Source organism: Equus przewalskii, chromosome 15, assembly GCF_037783145.1.
Source record: "Equus przewalskii isolate Varuska chromosome 15, EquPr2, whole genome shotgun sequence".
NCBI classification, from domain to species: Eukaryota; Metazoa; Chordata; class Mammalia; order Perissodactyla; family Equidae; genus Equus; species Equus przewalskii.
This window is the reverse complement of record NC_091845.1, coordinates 31,394,711-31,409,616: the sequence shown is the minus strand read 5'-3', so window position 1 is coordinate 31,409,616 and position 14,906 is coordinate 31,394,711. Positions and strand designations below refer to the sequence as shown.

The 14,906-nt window shown below is 52.5% G+C and overlaps 1 protein-coding gene across 8 annotated transcripts in view; it reads right to left on the bottom strand.

Annotated features, from left to right (window-relative positions):
• Positions 1 to 7,988: 7,988 nt before the first annotated feature.
• Positions 7,989 to 14,906, bottom strand: part of FAM3D (FAM3 metabolism regulating signaling molecule D) — a 37,316-nt gene continuing 30,398 nt past the window's right edge. For 7 of the 8 annotated variants that reach the window (XR_011527442.1, XR_011527441.1, XR_011527443.1 and 4 more), the window contains 3 exons: positions 12,506 to 12,590; positions 11,668 to 11,794; positions 7,989 to 8,456 (listed from right to left, as the gene is read on the bottom strand). Coding sequence is in view for 4 of the 8 variants with exons in the window: in XM_008519853.2 (XP_008518075.1) it covers positions 8,367 to 8,456; positions 11,668 to 11,794; positions 12,506 to 12,590 (302 nt within the window). In the remaining 4 variants the exon portion in view is untranslated. The remainder of the gene's footprint in view (positions 8,457 to 11,667; positions 11,795 to 12,505; positions 12,591 to 14,906) is intronic. The other variant, XR_011527444.1, reaches the window with a different exon arrangement.

Genomic DNA, 14,906 nt, shown 5'->3' with positions numbered 1-14,906 from the left:
CTCCCGTCCTCACTCCAAGTCAGGAGGTCTGGGTGGGCCCTGATAAGGTGACTCTTTGAGGAGACCCCTCCCACACCCCACCTCTAATGCTGACACAGGGCATCTACAGACCACATGTTCAGAAACACGGCACAGGCTATGTGGTCTACAAACCCCCAACTGAGAGCCCAGACTTAGCAAGTGATGGATGATAATGTGAAGAGAATTCTTATAGTAACAGAGCATATATCGGTTCAAACACTTCGCGTATTTTAATTCATTTAATTCTCACTACGAGCCTCTGAGGTAGTCCCCATTTACACATGAAGAAATGAGTCACAGAAAGCTTCAGTAACTTGCCACACCCCACATCTGGTAACAGCTGATTAGCCAACTTAATTATAGTGATCATTATTTTTCACCTTGCCACTACGTCCACCTGTGCTGACCCCACCCCCACCTCCCCCCCTCCCCCCGCCCGGCGCACGGGAGGGGAGGCCAGGGAGCCTGTGTGCAGGGCAGGAGAGGCGCGTGTAATCCAGGGAGCCTGTGCAGGGCCGTAGGTGTGTCATTCCGGGAGCCGGAGAGGTTGCGCGGCCCGCCTGCTGCAGAGCCGGCCGAGCTGCGGTGGCTCGGCCCTGAGCCCGGCGGGCTTCTGGACGCCAGTCCTGGCTGTGCGCTCAGGGAGGGAGGTGACAAGGAGCTGCAGGCGGGGGCTGCGGGCGCCCCCCTGGTGAAGCCGGCCTCACCCCCGGTCCAGGGCCCCGCAGGACCCTCGGGGCTCCTACCTTCTTCCCCTGGGTGGCTCCCATGGCGCAGAGGGGCCCGCGGGCCCGGGGGCCTCAGGCAGGGCGGGTCCTGGCGGCGGGCGCTGCTCCGGGCCCAGGCCCCGTCCCCCGCGGCGCATCCTCCGCGGGCACACAGGTGGCTGTCCCCGCGCCGCTAAGCCAGGGCACCTCAGGCCGGCTTAGGACGATTGATCCTGACAGAGGGGCCCGCTGTCCCCAGGCGGCCCACATGCCTTCCGGGTCCCTGTGGCTCCTCGCCTGCCGGACCCCTGCCTCTCAGAAAGGGAAACTGAGGCAGCCAGGGTCGGGAAGAGCAAAGCAGCCGGCAGCGGGGGCGCGGCTCTGCAGAGGGGAGGCTCCAGAGCGGGGCTCGGGGCTCGGCGGGCTGGTTGGGGTGAACACCTCGGGCTGAGCAGCCCCATGACTGGCAGACCTTGGAAGACGCTTGGGCCGGGCTTTCCCGGAGCAGAGAGTCTGACAGCAGACGCTTCGTTCCCGGGCAGCAGCCAGGAGGGGAGAGCTGCAGGGCAGCTGGGCTGGGCTCCGCTAGGAAAAGATCCGGAGGCGGGAGTCCGGGCCTGGGGCCGAGTTCTCAAGGTCTCCCGCAGTCACCCTCCTCCTCACTTGCCACCTGCTTCCTTGTGTTTATCACCAGCATGGGGCGAGATTAAGGCTGAAATCACCTTGGGCTTGAATCCTGCCTCTGTTCCTCACAGCTGTGTGACCTGGGGGACAGGATTTCACCTCTCTGAACATCACTCTCTTCATCTGTGTGTGGGAGGGGATCAAGCAGGGTTGCCCTGAGGGCTGAAAGGGGATGGTGTGTGCGGCTGAAGCCACAGTTGTGTTAAAGCATAAATCATATCATGTCATGCCCTGTTTCATAACTTTCTGCTTGACCAAAGAGGATGATGATGGCTCTGCCCCCTGGGGCTGTGAGGATGAAATGAGGTCATTTGGGTAAAGCTCTGAGCAGAGGACTGGGACAATAGCAATTCTCCAGGGAAGTTAGGTGCTGCTGTTAGGGTGCTGTTAATATGATTGATGACAAACCCACAGCTCATTGGCAAGTCCCAGGTAATCAATGTGATTAAGCAAGAACTGATTCAAATGAGCCAGACTGGTGAAGAAAGAACTGATTTCCCAAGAACTGGGTGGGTGGAGGAAACCTTGCCACCTTTCCCTTTCCTCCAGTACAGGGCCGGGAACAGAGGAGGTGATGACAATGTATGACACAGGTGATTTATGAGATGGCAGTTGGAGGTGAAGAGCCAAGGATTAGGTGTTCTAGATCCAGCTTCATCCATAGTGTGGACTCCCCCATGGTCCCCAAGGTCTGATGTATCAAGTCTTGAGTGCCTCTCGGGCCTCATTTCCCCCTCCCCTGCCTCCCAGACAGTTCCTGGATCATACCATCTTTCTCTTCACCTCAGGGCCTTTGCACTTGCTATTTCCTCTACCTGGAATGTTTCCCATCTTTCTCCCTTAACTCTGTTTTTTGATCTTGGCATGATTCTTTCCTTTTTATCCTTCAAGCTCAATCATCACCTCTGCAGAGAAGGCTTCCCTGACCCTCCAGGCTCTGGAGCGCTTATCAGCAAATAAAGTGATATTATGTCTGTGTTTATTGTTTGTCTCCCCGACCTGGGAGCCCCACAAGGGCTGGGACCTGGTCTGTCTTGTTCCTCAGTTTACTCTCTGGATCTAAAATAGTTCTTGGCACATTGCAGTTACTCAATAAATATTGGTGGAGTGGCTGAATAAATGATGGAGGATTAAATGAAATAGTCTGCGGAGTGCTGAACACAGCCCTGACTCATTGCAAGTACTGCCTGCATGGCAATTATTAATACTGCTGTTACTGCTATTGCTGCATTTCCTCTAACACCCACGCCCCCACCAGCCAAGCACAAATGTGGCTGCTTCTTTCTGTCCCTTCTCTTAGGTCCAGCCCCTACCTCAGCGCTCCCTGTTCCTTTGCTCTCTGTTCCAATCATAACTGGGGTGCGGCTTCTGATCTCCTGCAGTAAGGAGAACATCCACAAAATTGTAAAGGGCGGTAACTAAACTGGCACTCAGCCAGAGGAGTAAAAATGCCTTAACTCACCCCTGAAGATCACACTCCTTTGGCAGCCATCCCATAATTATTCACCAGCTTGGCTTTTGGTGGAATGGGAGGGGAGAAAAGGAATTCTACACATTTATTAATTTTTCCCATCTGCTTGGAGTCCTGCTGAAATATGACTTACGAGCTGCACTAACAACATGGTTGACCAGTTTTCTGAAGTTCACCGATTGGCTGAAGGTCTGAAGCTCAGCTCCTGGCAGGATGTGAGTCTGAAATGCAACGTTTGGACCCCGTGCCATGGGCAGGAGGAATGGGGGTGGTGGCCCCGGGGCCTAGCACTGGGCCTGGCTCAGAGGAGGTGCTTGGATGACAGACACAGATGGTTTATGAAGTGACGGTGGGTGGGGAAGGCTCAAGGACCAGAGATTCTAGATCCAGCTTTGTCCTGACTCACAGTGAGGCCCGGGCACGTCCCTCAGCCTCTCTTTCTCCATCTGCAAAATGGGGATACACATCTGCTCCTTCTTGACCCACAACCTTACAGGAAGAAGCAAGGCCTGCAAAGTGTGTGTGTGTGGGGTTTTGAAAAGAACAGTCCCAAACCTCTCAAACCCACACCCTCTCCATCCTCCCAAAGCAGTGATGGTGGATGTTGAGAACGTTGACTCGGGTTCTGAGCAATCATCAAATGGCTTCCGAGGAGGAGGAGGGGGAGGAGGGAGAGGAAGTAGAGAAGGAAGAGGAGGGGGATACTGCTTACCTCAGAATGGTTTTAGGATAAGTGCTACCGAAGAGGGTGTTTCCTATAGTGATGGAGATAGACTGCAATCCCAATACTTCTTCTGAGGCTCCTTAGCTGTGTGACTTTGGATAAGTCACTTGATCTCTCCGAGCCTCATTTTCCCCATGTGTAAAAGGGGATAAGGATGGTCCCCACTCCATGGGGCTGGAAGGGTGAAATGAGGTAATTCATGTAAAGCTCTGAGCAGAGCATATCTGGACAACAGCAATTCTCCACAGAAGTTAGGTGCTGCTGTTACGATGCTGTTAATAATAGTGACAGTAAACCCACTGCCCACAGGCAAGTCCCAGGTATCCAGTCCATTAAACACAGAACCTTTCCCAAGAACTGGGTGGGCCTGGGAAACCTCGCCACCCGTCCCTTTCTATCTTGGGCTGCCACCTACTGGCGAGGACCAGAATCACAGCTGCTGCAAAGATCTTGCTGCGGCTGCGGGAAGAGAGACATTCCCCCCACCACCCGATCCTCGCTCCTGGGAGAGGGGCGTGGCATGCTGGTGGGGAGGGGGTAGGCAAGTACAAGCGCCAAATTCTGGCCCACAAGTAGCTTGCAGAGATTCCTGAAGGCTTGTTCACCCTGATGATGAGAAAATCAGTCCCCAAGTCTTGTCCGTTTCACTTCCTGAATATCCCTGGGACTGGTCCCCATTTTTATATCCCCATGCCCTCTCCTGGTCCCGGCCACCACCCTCTGTCCCTGAATGATACAGCAGCCTACTCACTGGCCTCCCTGCCTCCACTCCCGTCTCCATACAGCAGCCAGGAGGAATTTTTTAAAAATTGCAAATCTGATCATGTCATTTGCCAGTTTACATCTCTCTGTGTGTCCCCACGGCCCCCAGACAAAGTCCAAGACCCTGTGCCCAGCCCACAAGGTCACTCAGGCTCTCACTCCTGCCCTCTCAGCCCTTGTCATTTGCCCTCTGCCCCTTCCAGGCCTTGTCAAGCTGTTCCCTCTCCTAGCACACTCCTCCCTCCCTTCTTTGCCTGGTGAACTTCTATGCATTCCCAAGGCTCAGTGTGGATGCTGCTTCCTCCAGGATGCCTCCCCTGATCCTGCAGTCTTTCCGCCAGCATACCTTTATCAAGCCATATTGTCTGTTGACCTGCATCCCCACGAGACTGTGAGCAGGGACTGTGCCTGGTTTTCTTGAGCGCGGTATCCCCGGTGCTTACCCAGTTCCTGATGCATAGCAGGTAAGTAATAACTGTTGAGTGAGGAAATTGGCTCTTAATGGGTAACAGACTCAATGATACAGACTTAACTCTCTACAGCCTTTTTCTTGGACTCTCTGTCCTACCTGAATCCCAACCTGACCTGGGGGTCCCTATAGTGGCCACAATGCCCTGAAAATGATGTTGAGAGTCTGTGAGTATTTGCTCCTTTGGTGTGCCCACCCCAGAGGGCCCAGGGGGGCTGGCTCTAGGATGCCATCTCTTTGCTGGGTTTTGCTGGCACAACTGATGGTCATTTGGGCTCCTCTTCACAACTGCATCTGGAGGATGTGCCAACTGCGCCAGGCGCCTGGTCAAGGAAGGGGAGGTGGGTGGGGGGGCGTGACCTGCAGTCTCAGCCTCCTGTTTCCCAGCATGCAACAGCACATGGCCTCTTCCACATGCTGCCGTGGCAGCAGCAAATGCAGCTCTGCTTTTGCTCATCGAAAACTGACCTTTTAATAAAAACAATTCCTGCAGACCCATGGTCTTGTCTCCCACTCCCACCGTCAGTTCCATCCAGCTGGCCATGCCACTGCCTGTCTTAAGACAGTCCCCCCAGAAGCCAACTTTGGGATGAGGATTCTTGCGCAGGTGATTTGTTAAGGACTGGCCCCTGGAGGACATGGGTATGGGAGTCGGGGAACAGGATTGGGAAGAGGAAGCAACCCAGCAAAGGGACGCTTTCAGGCAAAGTCCCAGCTTCACTTTGCTCCCATGGGGAACTCTGGCGTGTCACTTACGCCTCATGGTTGTCCTGCCCCAAGACAGCGAGCTGGGCTTTTGCCTTACAGCCAGGCAGGCACTAGCTGTGGACCGTGGTAAAGCCCAGCACTTCCTGGCCTCTTTTCTTTGCACCTGTGAGCAAAGAAGGTGCAAGTAGCCTGACGGCAGTACTCTAAAGAAGAGCGCGGATGGAACAGGCTGAGCAAAGCCTGGGAGAGAGGATGTGGGCAGAGCACCAACCGCTCCACTGTGCTGCCTTTCCGAGCTTGCCCGTCTCCAGGAGACCCTTTTCCCACTTCTCTGATTCATCTCATTGACATTTTCTCAATCTTCTTTAAAGTACTGTGCAATGCCGCTTCTAGAAGAGTACCGTGTGTCCTTTCTTACAACCAGGTGGCCACCCCATGACCTTTTAAAATCCTGGCCCCTGCCTAGAGCTCTGCCCAGCCTTGTTTCAAGTCATGAACTCACTTTAGAAATCCTTATGGGCTCTTTTAATTTCATAAGGTATTCTTGCTTGTTGGAAAGAAAAAATTCCAAACATACAAAGGTGTTTATGGTAATAATGGGTATTTCCTGCCACCTTCGTTCCCAGAGCGAGTATCTGGCCAGATGTTTTTTCCAATACTGTATTCATATTCTTTCTCTTCTTTGACAACTTTTAGTAATGTGGATATTTTATCACATTTAATGCCCACAGGCTCCTAAGAGACTGATACACTCCCCCATTTCTTAAAGGGGAGCTAAGGCTCAGAGAGGTGACATGACTTGCTCACCCAGCTGGTAGGTGGCAGGGCCCGTGCTCAGAGCCTGGCCTGGCTGCCTTTCTGTTCAGCCTCACGGCCTGAGATGGGTGACTTAGGTAACAAGGGTGGAACAGAAGTGAGTCAGCTAAGAGGACAGGAGAGGCTTGGTTAGGGTCCTGGGCCTGCAGAAGCACCCATGCAGCTTGACTTGCTAGTCGTGGGGGTTGGGAGGGAACAGCCTTGGGCTTCAGCAGCAGCCCTTTGTCAGCACTGATGTCAGGTGTGGGCAGAGGCCCTGCCACTTAGAACAAAATGGGAGGAGTGGAACACACTCATTTGCTTACATAAAGCTGCCAGGCATTTTACTGATGTGTGTGTCCGCATAAGTAGTTAGCTGGACTCCCCCTTTATCCTGAGAGCAGATCTGTGGTGGTGGGGAGGAGGGGTTGTGGAACTGGCCGGGGGGTCGACTGGCTGGGCGCCTTCTTCTGATTTCTGCAGCCCAGCCTGCTGGAAGCTGTCCCATCAGGCTTTGAATATGCATCTCGACCCCTCCAACTGCAGCCCAGGTCCCAGCCCCCATGGCCCCTGGTTGAAGGTTCCCATCCTCTGTCCTCCTCCCCACCCCAGGCCTCTTGGCACATTTGAAGCCCTGCCTGTTCCCAGGGCTTGGGGACCGTGAGCCCCACGCTGCTGGTGTGCCCAGGACCTGAGCTCCTGCTGTCCTGCCGCTCAGAGCATCTGCACTTGGGGCACGGGTGTCTCCTCCACGAGCCTCCAGTCTCTCTGGCACACACTCCAGGCGCCGAGGACCAGTGCTTTCTACTCCCAGGCCCCCTCCCAGGCAGGGCCTTAGTCCCAAGTACCTTGGGCCTCACCACTGCAGTGGGCTCCAGTGGCTGGTGTCGACGTCTCCTGGCTGAGGACTCACTGTGGAGCCACACATGGCTGCTCTTCCCTATGCAGGGCAGACGAGAAGCGCCCAGCAATTCACATCAGCCCAGTGCTGGCAGCCCTCGAGTCGTGACTGACGGGAGTTTGTGCACAAACCCCAGCTCCCTCACCCCTGACGGAGATACTGCTCTGGTGCGCGTCTACACTGATTCCCAGGGCTTCCCTGTGGGATTAAGCTCCACTCCCCCACAGCCATATTTGAGTTGACAGCACCCCCTTTATAGGCTGCCTTCCCTTCCCTGTCTTCCTTACTCATCCCCCTACTGGTGTTTTCTAGAATCACTTCCCAAATAAATCTCAGGGGCTGCTCCTGGGGAGCCCACACAAACACAACCAGGATGTTTCCCCTGAAGCCTGCCTTAGAGTCTGGCTGTTCTTTCCAGTGTGTCTCAGATCTCCCCGCTGCCTCCACCTCTCCAGCTCTGGATTTTCTCCGGCTCTCATTCAAACAGCAGGTGAGGACAACAGTCTCTGCATCCTGTTCTCTGGCTCCCTCTGTTCCTGGGAGTCTTACAGCTCACACTGGGAACCTAGGATCCTTTCATGCCTAAATGAAATCCCTATGAAAGCAACCTCCTTTGTTGAAAGCTGCCTGGAACCAGGTGCCCGAGGTTGTCACCGACCTGTCTGAACTTGTGCCCCAAGCAAACCCAACCTAGACCAATTTGATCCCAGGGAGGAATCCTGCACACAGAGTGTTTGGAAAGCTCATTCAAAACCAGCAAAAATAAAATTTAATTGTCCTCAGGTGTGGGCAGTCTGTCCTTCCTCGGGGGCGACAGTCAGCAGTCCCTGAGGGAAAGCATGCCTGTTCTCTCCACAGACAGTTGGCCCCAGAAGGACCCTCTGAGGCCGGCCACCCCCGGGAAGGATGCCTCAGCCCATGGGAGGGTTTGTTTCTGAAGAGGGGAAGCGCACGGAGTGTGCGAGGACCCCCACTCAGCACTGTCCACGCTGCTGCTCCTGCTCCCTTCTCCTCCTCTGCCATCCGTCAGCTCCTGCCGGTCCAGCCCACAGCAACCCCGGGTCTGACTCGTAAGTCAGGCAGCAGCTTCTTCAGGCCCTGGCCCAGGAAGAGCCACAGCCGCCCTAAAATACCTTCCTGGGCACACAGCCCTCCAGCTCTAGCAGCTCCGGCCAGCCCTCATATTTGTTCGTGTTTGGGTCGTTCTTTAAGAACTAGAAGGGAGAGAAGAGAGAGAAACACTGATGATGGGGGAGGCTGATTAAGATTCAAACCTGCGTTTTCATTGTGCTTTGAAACCTAAATGCTTTCAGTCGCTTTATCCGCACTTCAGGCCTGTGGGGAGGGGTGGTGTTGGATAGTACTAACCCATTCCACAGATGGGGAAACTGAAGCTCAGAGGAGCTGCGACTTGCCCACAGTTTCAGAGATGGGATCAGAGCCCAGTCACTGCCTGTCATGCCTGGGTTGGGGGGAGGGGGTGATGGGCATGAAGCATGTGGGGTGGAGTAGAGAACTTTAGCCCCTCTCCCAGATTCCCTATCAGCCCCTCCAGGACATCTCAAATAATAGTAATAATAATAATAACAACAACAATAAAAAGAAGCATCCTAGCAATTCGTGAGTGCTTGCTCTATGCCAGGCACAAAGGGTCTTATGTATTTAATCCTCACAATAGCCCTAAGAAGTGTAGACTATTATCACCCCAATCTACAGAGAGGGAGAGAGGGCCAAAGTACCTGCCTGTGGGCGCCCAGTTGGTAAGCGGTGGAACCACTGTGTAATATTAATTAATATTAATAACAAATATATAAAGAGAATAAAATCAGTTAAGATTATGTTTAAAATGCTCAGCCTTAGTTTATGGAAGAAGAAATGTAAAGGGCAAAATCCACCGGTGGAATAATTTTGCCTAACCCTTAGGAAGAAAAAATAAACTGTAGATGTTGCTTCCCTAAATCCCAGTTTCCCACGTGTGGGAACAAAAGACACGATGGTTTTAATCACGGTGTGGTCCTTCGTTCATTTTTGGGTGGAGGGTCCCAGTCAGCTGATCATAAACATCAAAGAAAAGGTGGGGCTGACTTTCCTCTACTTATGTGCTTCCTCTTGGCTGTCTGGGCCCAGTTTTGAAGGGTCTGGAAGCTCCGCTTTAGGGAAGAACAGCATTGGCTCTGCCAGTGCAGCCTCAAGCCTCTTCTCGGAGACTCCTGCCCCCACCTCCCTCACGGCCGGTCCAGAGCCTGTGGCCCTGCCCTCTGTGTTCTCCACCCAGAGGGTATGAACAGAGGGCCCTCACCTTTTCTCTTCTCCTCTAGCACGAGCTACTTTGTACTATTAATTACCTGAATATACATTTTCTCTTAGAAACATACACATAAAACCAAGCCAACATTTTCCAGACATGGCGAAAACCCTTGTGGCCCACTGTGGTCCCTGTTCCCTGGAGCACACGGCTTCTTTTTTTTTTTTGCTTGAGGAAGATTCGTCCTGAGCTTACATCTGTGCCAGTCGTCCTCTGTTTTATATGTGGGTTGCCACCACAGCATGGCTGAGGAGTGGTGTAGGTCTGCACCTGGGATCCGAACCCACTAACCCGGGCTGCCAAAGTGGAGTGCCCTGAACTTAACCACTAGGCCACAGGGCCAGCAGCAGCACACTGGACTCTGTCCCTTCTCTGCCCCCCACAGCCCATCTGTCTCCAGGCTGCTGTATCTCCTGTCTAATTATTGCATTGGCCTCCTCCTCTCCACCTTCTGACTTGCCCCCCTTCCATAGTGTTCTCCATGCTCAGCCAGGCAGGCTGTTCTAGAAGCGTCAGGACAGGGAGTCTTTGAGGAGACAGCAGACCTGGAGGAGGAATGCATCCACCTCACTGAGTGGTTCTGAGACCCCAGCAAGGTGGCTAAGACGGCTCCAGGTCTCCGCCCGGTTCCTCGTCTGTGAGAAGGGATGATAATCGTACCTACTTCACTGGGATTGTTAAATCAGCCCCTGCACGTAACGTGCTCAGCTGTGCCCACATGCAGCAAGCTCGCGAATATAGGGGTCCTGCCTTGTCTGCGGTTCACTGAGGCCCGGAAGCAGATGGGCCTCGTCTGACGTGTCATCGGAAGGTCAGTAGCAGCCTAACTCACCTCACTTGATCTCATCTTGCGGGCACTGTGTCATCTCACGTCATCACAAGAAGGGTGAGCACAGTACAGGAAATATTTTGAGACAGAGAGGGGGACCACATTCGTGTAACATTTATTACAGTGTATTGTTATAGTTGATCTATTTTATGTTATTGATGTTAATCTCTTACTGTACCTAATTTATAAATTAACCTTTATCATAGGTATGTCCGTATAGGAAAAAATACAGTATATATAGGGTTTGGTACTATCTGTGGTTTCAGGCGTCCAGGGGGGTCTTGGAATGTATCCCCCAGGGATAAGGGGAGACTACTGTACTAGTCTTTCTTATTATCAGTCTGCTCTTGTCACTCTCCTGCTTCAGCCTCCCATGGCTCCCACTGCCTTCAGGACAGAGTCCACTCTCCTCAGGGGTCCTATATGTCCCATCATTGACCCTTAGCTCCCTGTCTTGGGATCTGGACAGAGCTGAATGTTCTTGGCCAGGAACCAGCCTACTTCATGCCCAGAAAGGCCTGGCCAGTTCTCCCAGGTTTTGGAACTGCTCTGAGCTGAGGAAGCACAGATGGGGACTGTCCTGGACAGGGGGAGAAGGTATGGCACCTCTCTGGGTGTCCACAACCCTCCGTGGACTCCCCATTCCTCCTGTGAGTGCTCCTCAAAGTCCACCTGCCAGACCCCCTCTGCTGGGGCCACCCCTGGGTAGTGACTGTGGAGCCCCATATTATGGACCCCTCCTGACTCCTTCCACATGCTCAGGGGGGGTCTCCCATGTTCCATTCTTGGTGCAAGTTCACCCGTTCCACAGGGAACTTAAGAGGGGCCTCTGAGCTCCCCTAGTCCAAATCCTCCCCTTTACAGGTGGGGAGATTGAGCCCCGGGGGAAGAAGGGGCTTGGGTAAGGTCGCAGCTGGGATTCGAAGCCAGGCACCCTGCCCCTGCTCTGGGGTCCTCTCCCTACACCATGCAGGCTTCATCCTTAGGTCCCTTTCTCTTTCTCCAGGCCTCACTTTCCTTTCATCCTTCTTTTCTCCTTTTCCTTCTCTGTTTTGGTGCTTATCTATGGATCTGTACATCTATACATGACCCACCTCCTTGCAGAATGGTCAAGGCTGCTTCCTGCTGGGGGAGTAGCCAGTCGGGCCACCCTCACCTCTGGGGTGGATGACAGCCAGGTGGCCCTGCCCATACTGCCCCGTGTGTCCTTCCCAAGCCACCCCAGTCCTTGTCCATCTGTCCCTCGTGCCCCTCCCTCTTCACTGGGGCGGGGAGGCCGCCAGGAACCCACCTGCTCAAAGGGGCTTTTACTCTTGAGGTCTTTGGCCCCCAAGAAGACCCAGCTGTCCCGGAAGCCCAGCTGCTTTGCGTAGGAACTGCCCAAGTTGGAGAAGAGATTCCTGATTTCATCATTCATTCTGTAGAGGACCAGAGGGGCCGGTGAGGCGGCGGGACGGGAGAAGGGGGAGCTCCTCACGTGCTCGGCCGCCTCCATGAGTGCAGCCGACGAGCTGAGCCGCGCTCAAGAGGAGCAGGTGGAGCGACCAGGACTCCTCCAGGAGCCACTTGGAGTGGCTGAACAAGTATGAAAACAGTTTTGCTTCTGCTTACAAATCCAATACGTGTTCATTGGAAAATATGGAACATCACAAAGTAAAAAATACTTACAGTCTCACTGCCTTGACATAAGCACTGGAAAATTTTAATATATTTCCTTCATGTCTTTCTCCCCCATGCACCCAAGGGTCATACCAAGGCTTTTGTAACCTGCTTTCTTTTTCCTCGCTTAACACTAAAGGGTAAGCATTCTTCCACATCCTTAAATATTTTCTACATCATCATTTTTAATGTAGTGTATCCTCATATATATATATATATATATATATATATATATAATATGTCATATATCATCATTTGTCATGATTTCTGTAACTAGCCGGTTATTATCGGACATGGGAGTGTGTCTAGTTTTTCACGGTTGTAACCAAGGCTGTGAGGAACCTCCTAGAGCATCTCTTTGTACACTTGTCTGGTTATTTCCTTAGGAGTTGCCACAAGATGGGCATGGGAATTTGGAAGTATTTGGTACCCTTCACCCCATTGCCTGTCAGGTGAGGGTTCCCACTTACTTGGTCCCTGGATCATCGTAGGAGGCCACCAACACCAGCACGCCCTCTTGGATTTCTTTAAGGAATTTCACCAGGGCCGTAGGTTCTAGTGGAGGAGGAAAAACAAGGTGCTGGTCATTTAGGGGAAAGACTGCTGGTCCTTCTCATTCTCTCCTCCTGCAATAATGACCCAGGTGCGGCCTGGGCAGGCAGACACTGAGCTCCATCTGAAGTTTGGGAGCCAGCAGGTGGCGGCATCCTGGGGTGGAGCTCCCCACAGCACTTGTTGTGGGGGAGAGCAAAGTGCACAGAGTGAGGGCATCCTCATTCAGGTGGTCTTGGGCAGGGGTGTTCTGGAATTGGAAAGTTCCCCAGAGGATTCTGACGTGCAGCAGGTGAGAACGACTGGTCTAAGGGCCCTTGGGGACCTACCCCAGGGGACAGAGCACAAACATCTCTCCAGGGTTCTGGGCTCTTTGCACACCCCTCTGCTGCTCCCTTCCACACTGGTTAAGATGCACCCAGCTTGTCTGTGTTGACTTTAGGGGGTACTCCCTTTGGGCCACAGGCAACTCAGGTCACTGAGAGAAAACACTAGCCTCCTTCAATCTCCAGCTTATGTCAAGGAGCAAGGCTCCCTTTGCATCTTTAAGGCCTCCCTGCCCTTGTGAAGCCTCTGCATTTAACAGAGAGCAGCCTAGGGGTAGCACCTGGGAGAGGCATGGTCAGCATGTGGCTCACTTCAAGGATGCTGATTTGTTTCTGTTGTGCTTATTTTTATGGTCACCTTCTCTGCATAAAAAGTGATAATGGCTTTCTACTTAGGGCAGTGATATAATTTCCTTTTAAGATATATTTATGGGGCCGGCCCCGTGGCCGAGTGGTTAAGTTCACACGCTCCGCTTTGGTGGCCCAGGGTTTCACTGGTTCAGATTCTGGGCGTGGACATGGCACCACTCATCAGGCCATGCTGAGGTGGTGTCCCACATAGCACAACCAGAGGCACTCACAACTAGAATATACAACTATGTACTGGTGGGCTTTGGGGAGAAGAAGACCAAAAAAGGAAGATTGGCAACAGATGTTAGCTCAGGTGCAAATAAAAAAAAAAGATATATTTACTTAGGTTTAAAAAAGTGAGGTGATTTAAAGCAAAATACCAGTGATACAGATGGTACTCTGGCTATGGTGTAACTTGTGCAGGGGGCTATTGAACAGTTGAGGAAGTATGGACCAGATTGGCCTGTGAGCAAAGCAGGGGTTATATCTGTCAAACGAGGATGATTAATAGCCCTGCTCATAGCATTTTTGTAAAGACCAAAGTGACAATAACTGGGCATACAGTAAGTGCACTATAATGGAATTACAATGATTAGCAGGATTGGCTACATAATTTTCAGGGCCCAGTGCAAAATGAAAATATGGGGCCTTTTGTTAAAAAGTTATTAAGAATTTTAAGATGGCGAAGACAGAACATCAAACCAAACATGAGTTTCCTCTAAGCACAGGGTCCTGTGCAACTTCCCCACCCACAGGCCACATGCCCAGGAAGCTGCCCTGATTCTTAGCATCTGTGGGGATCCCTTGGATCTAGGGGAAGAATCAAATCCCACAGGCAAGGCCTGCCACCAGCCAGCTCAGTAACAGAGAGGCCCCCAGCGGCTCTGTTGGTGAAATGGCCTTGAACTCTTGAGACAAAAGAAGGGGCTCTGAGAGGACCATTAACTTGTTTGAGCCCTCAGCAGATATCAAGATCTGGCTCTTATCTGGGATGGACAGTGGATGTTTGGGAAAAATGAAGTGTGCCTTCTGTTAATTATCATCTCGCTTTAACTAGTCATCGTCTTCTTTTGTCTCCTGTGGGAAGGAGCAACTTGTTCTCAGAATGGTTCTGTTCCTGGTTCCCCATGGTTACATCCAAGTTCATAATAAGGCATTATGAAACTTGGTTTCATCTTTTTAATTATTTTTTTCCCTTTTCATTCTGACAGATGACCTCTTTGCTTCCGAATCATGTGGCTGGAATGAGGGAGGAGGGAAGGGGAGGGAGGAGACTAATGAGCTCCCCTGGGCCCCTCCCACCAAGGACTACAGGTTATCATTTAACCCTCACATCAATCTATCTCATGAAGTGGACACTTTGGTTACCTATACTTTACAGATAACAAAACTGAGGTTCACGAGGTGTCACCTGCCTCAGGTCACACAGCCTGAAGTCTCTGACTCCAGAGACTGGACCTTTTCCATAAACCTGACCCCAGGCCTCCCTGGATATCTGCAGCATCCTGGACAGAGAGCACATGAAGGCCTCTGACCCTTGGTCCATGACCTGCCCTCCTTTTCTCACCCCTGTCTCCTTTCCCAGCCTGCACCAAGAGGGGCCTTGCTCACCTGCCTGTGGACACCCTAGTCTGCCTGTTCA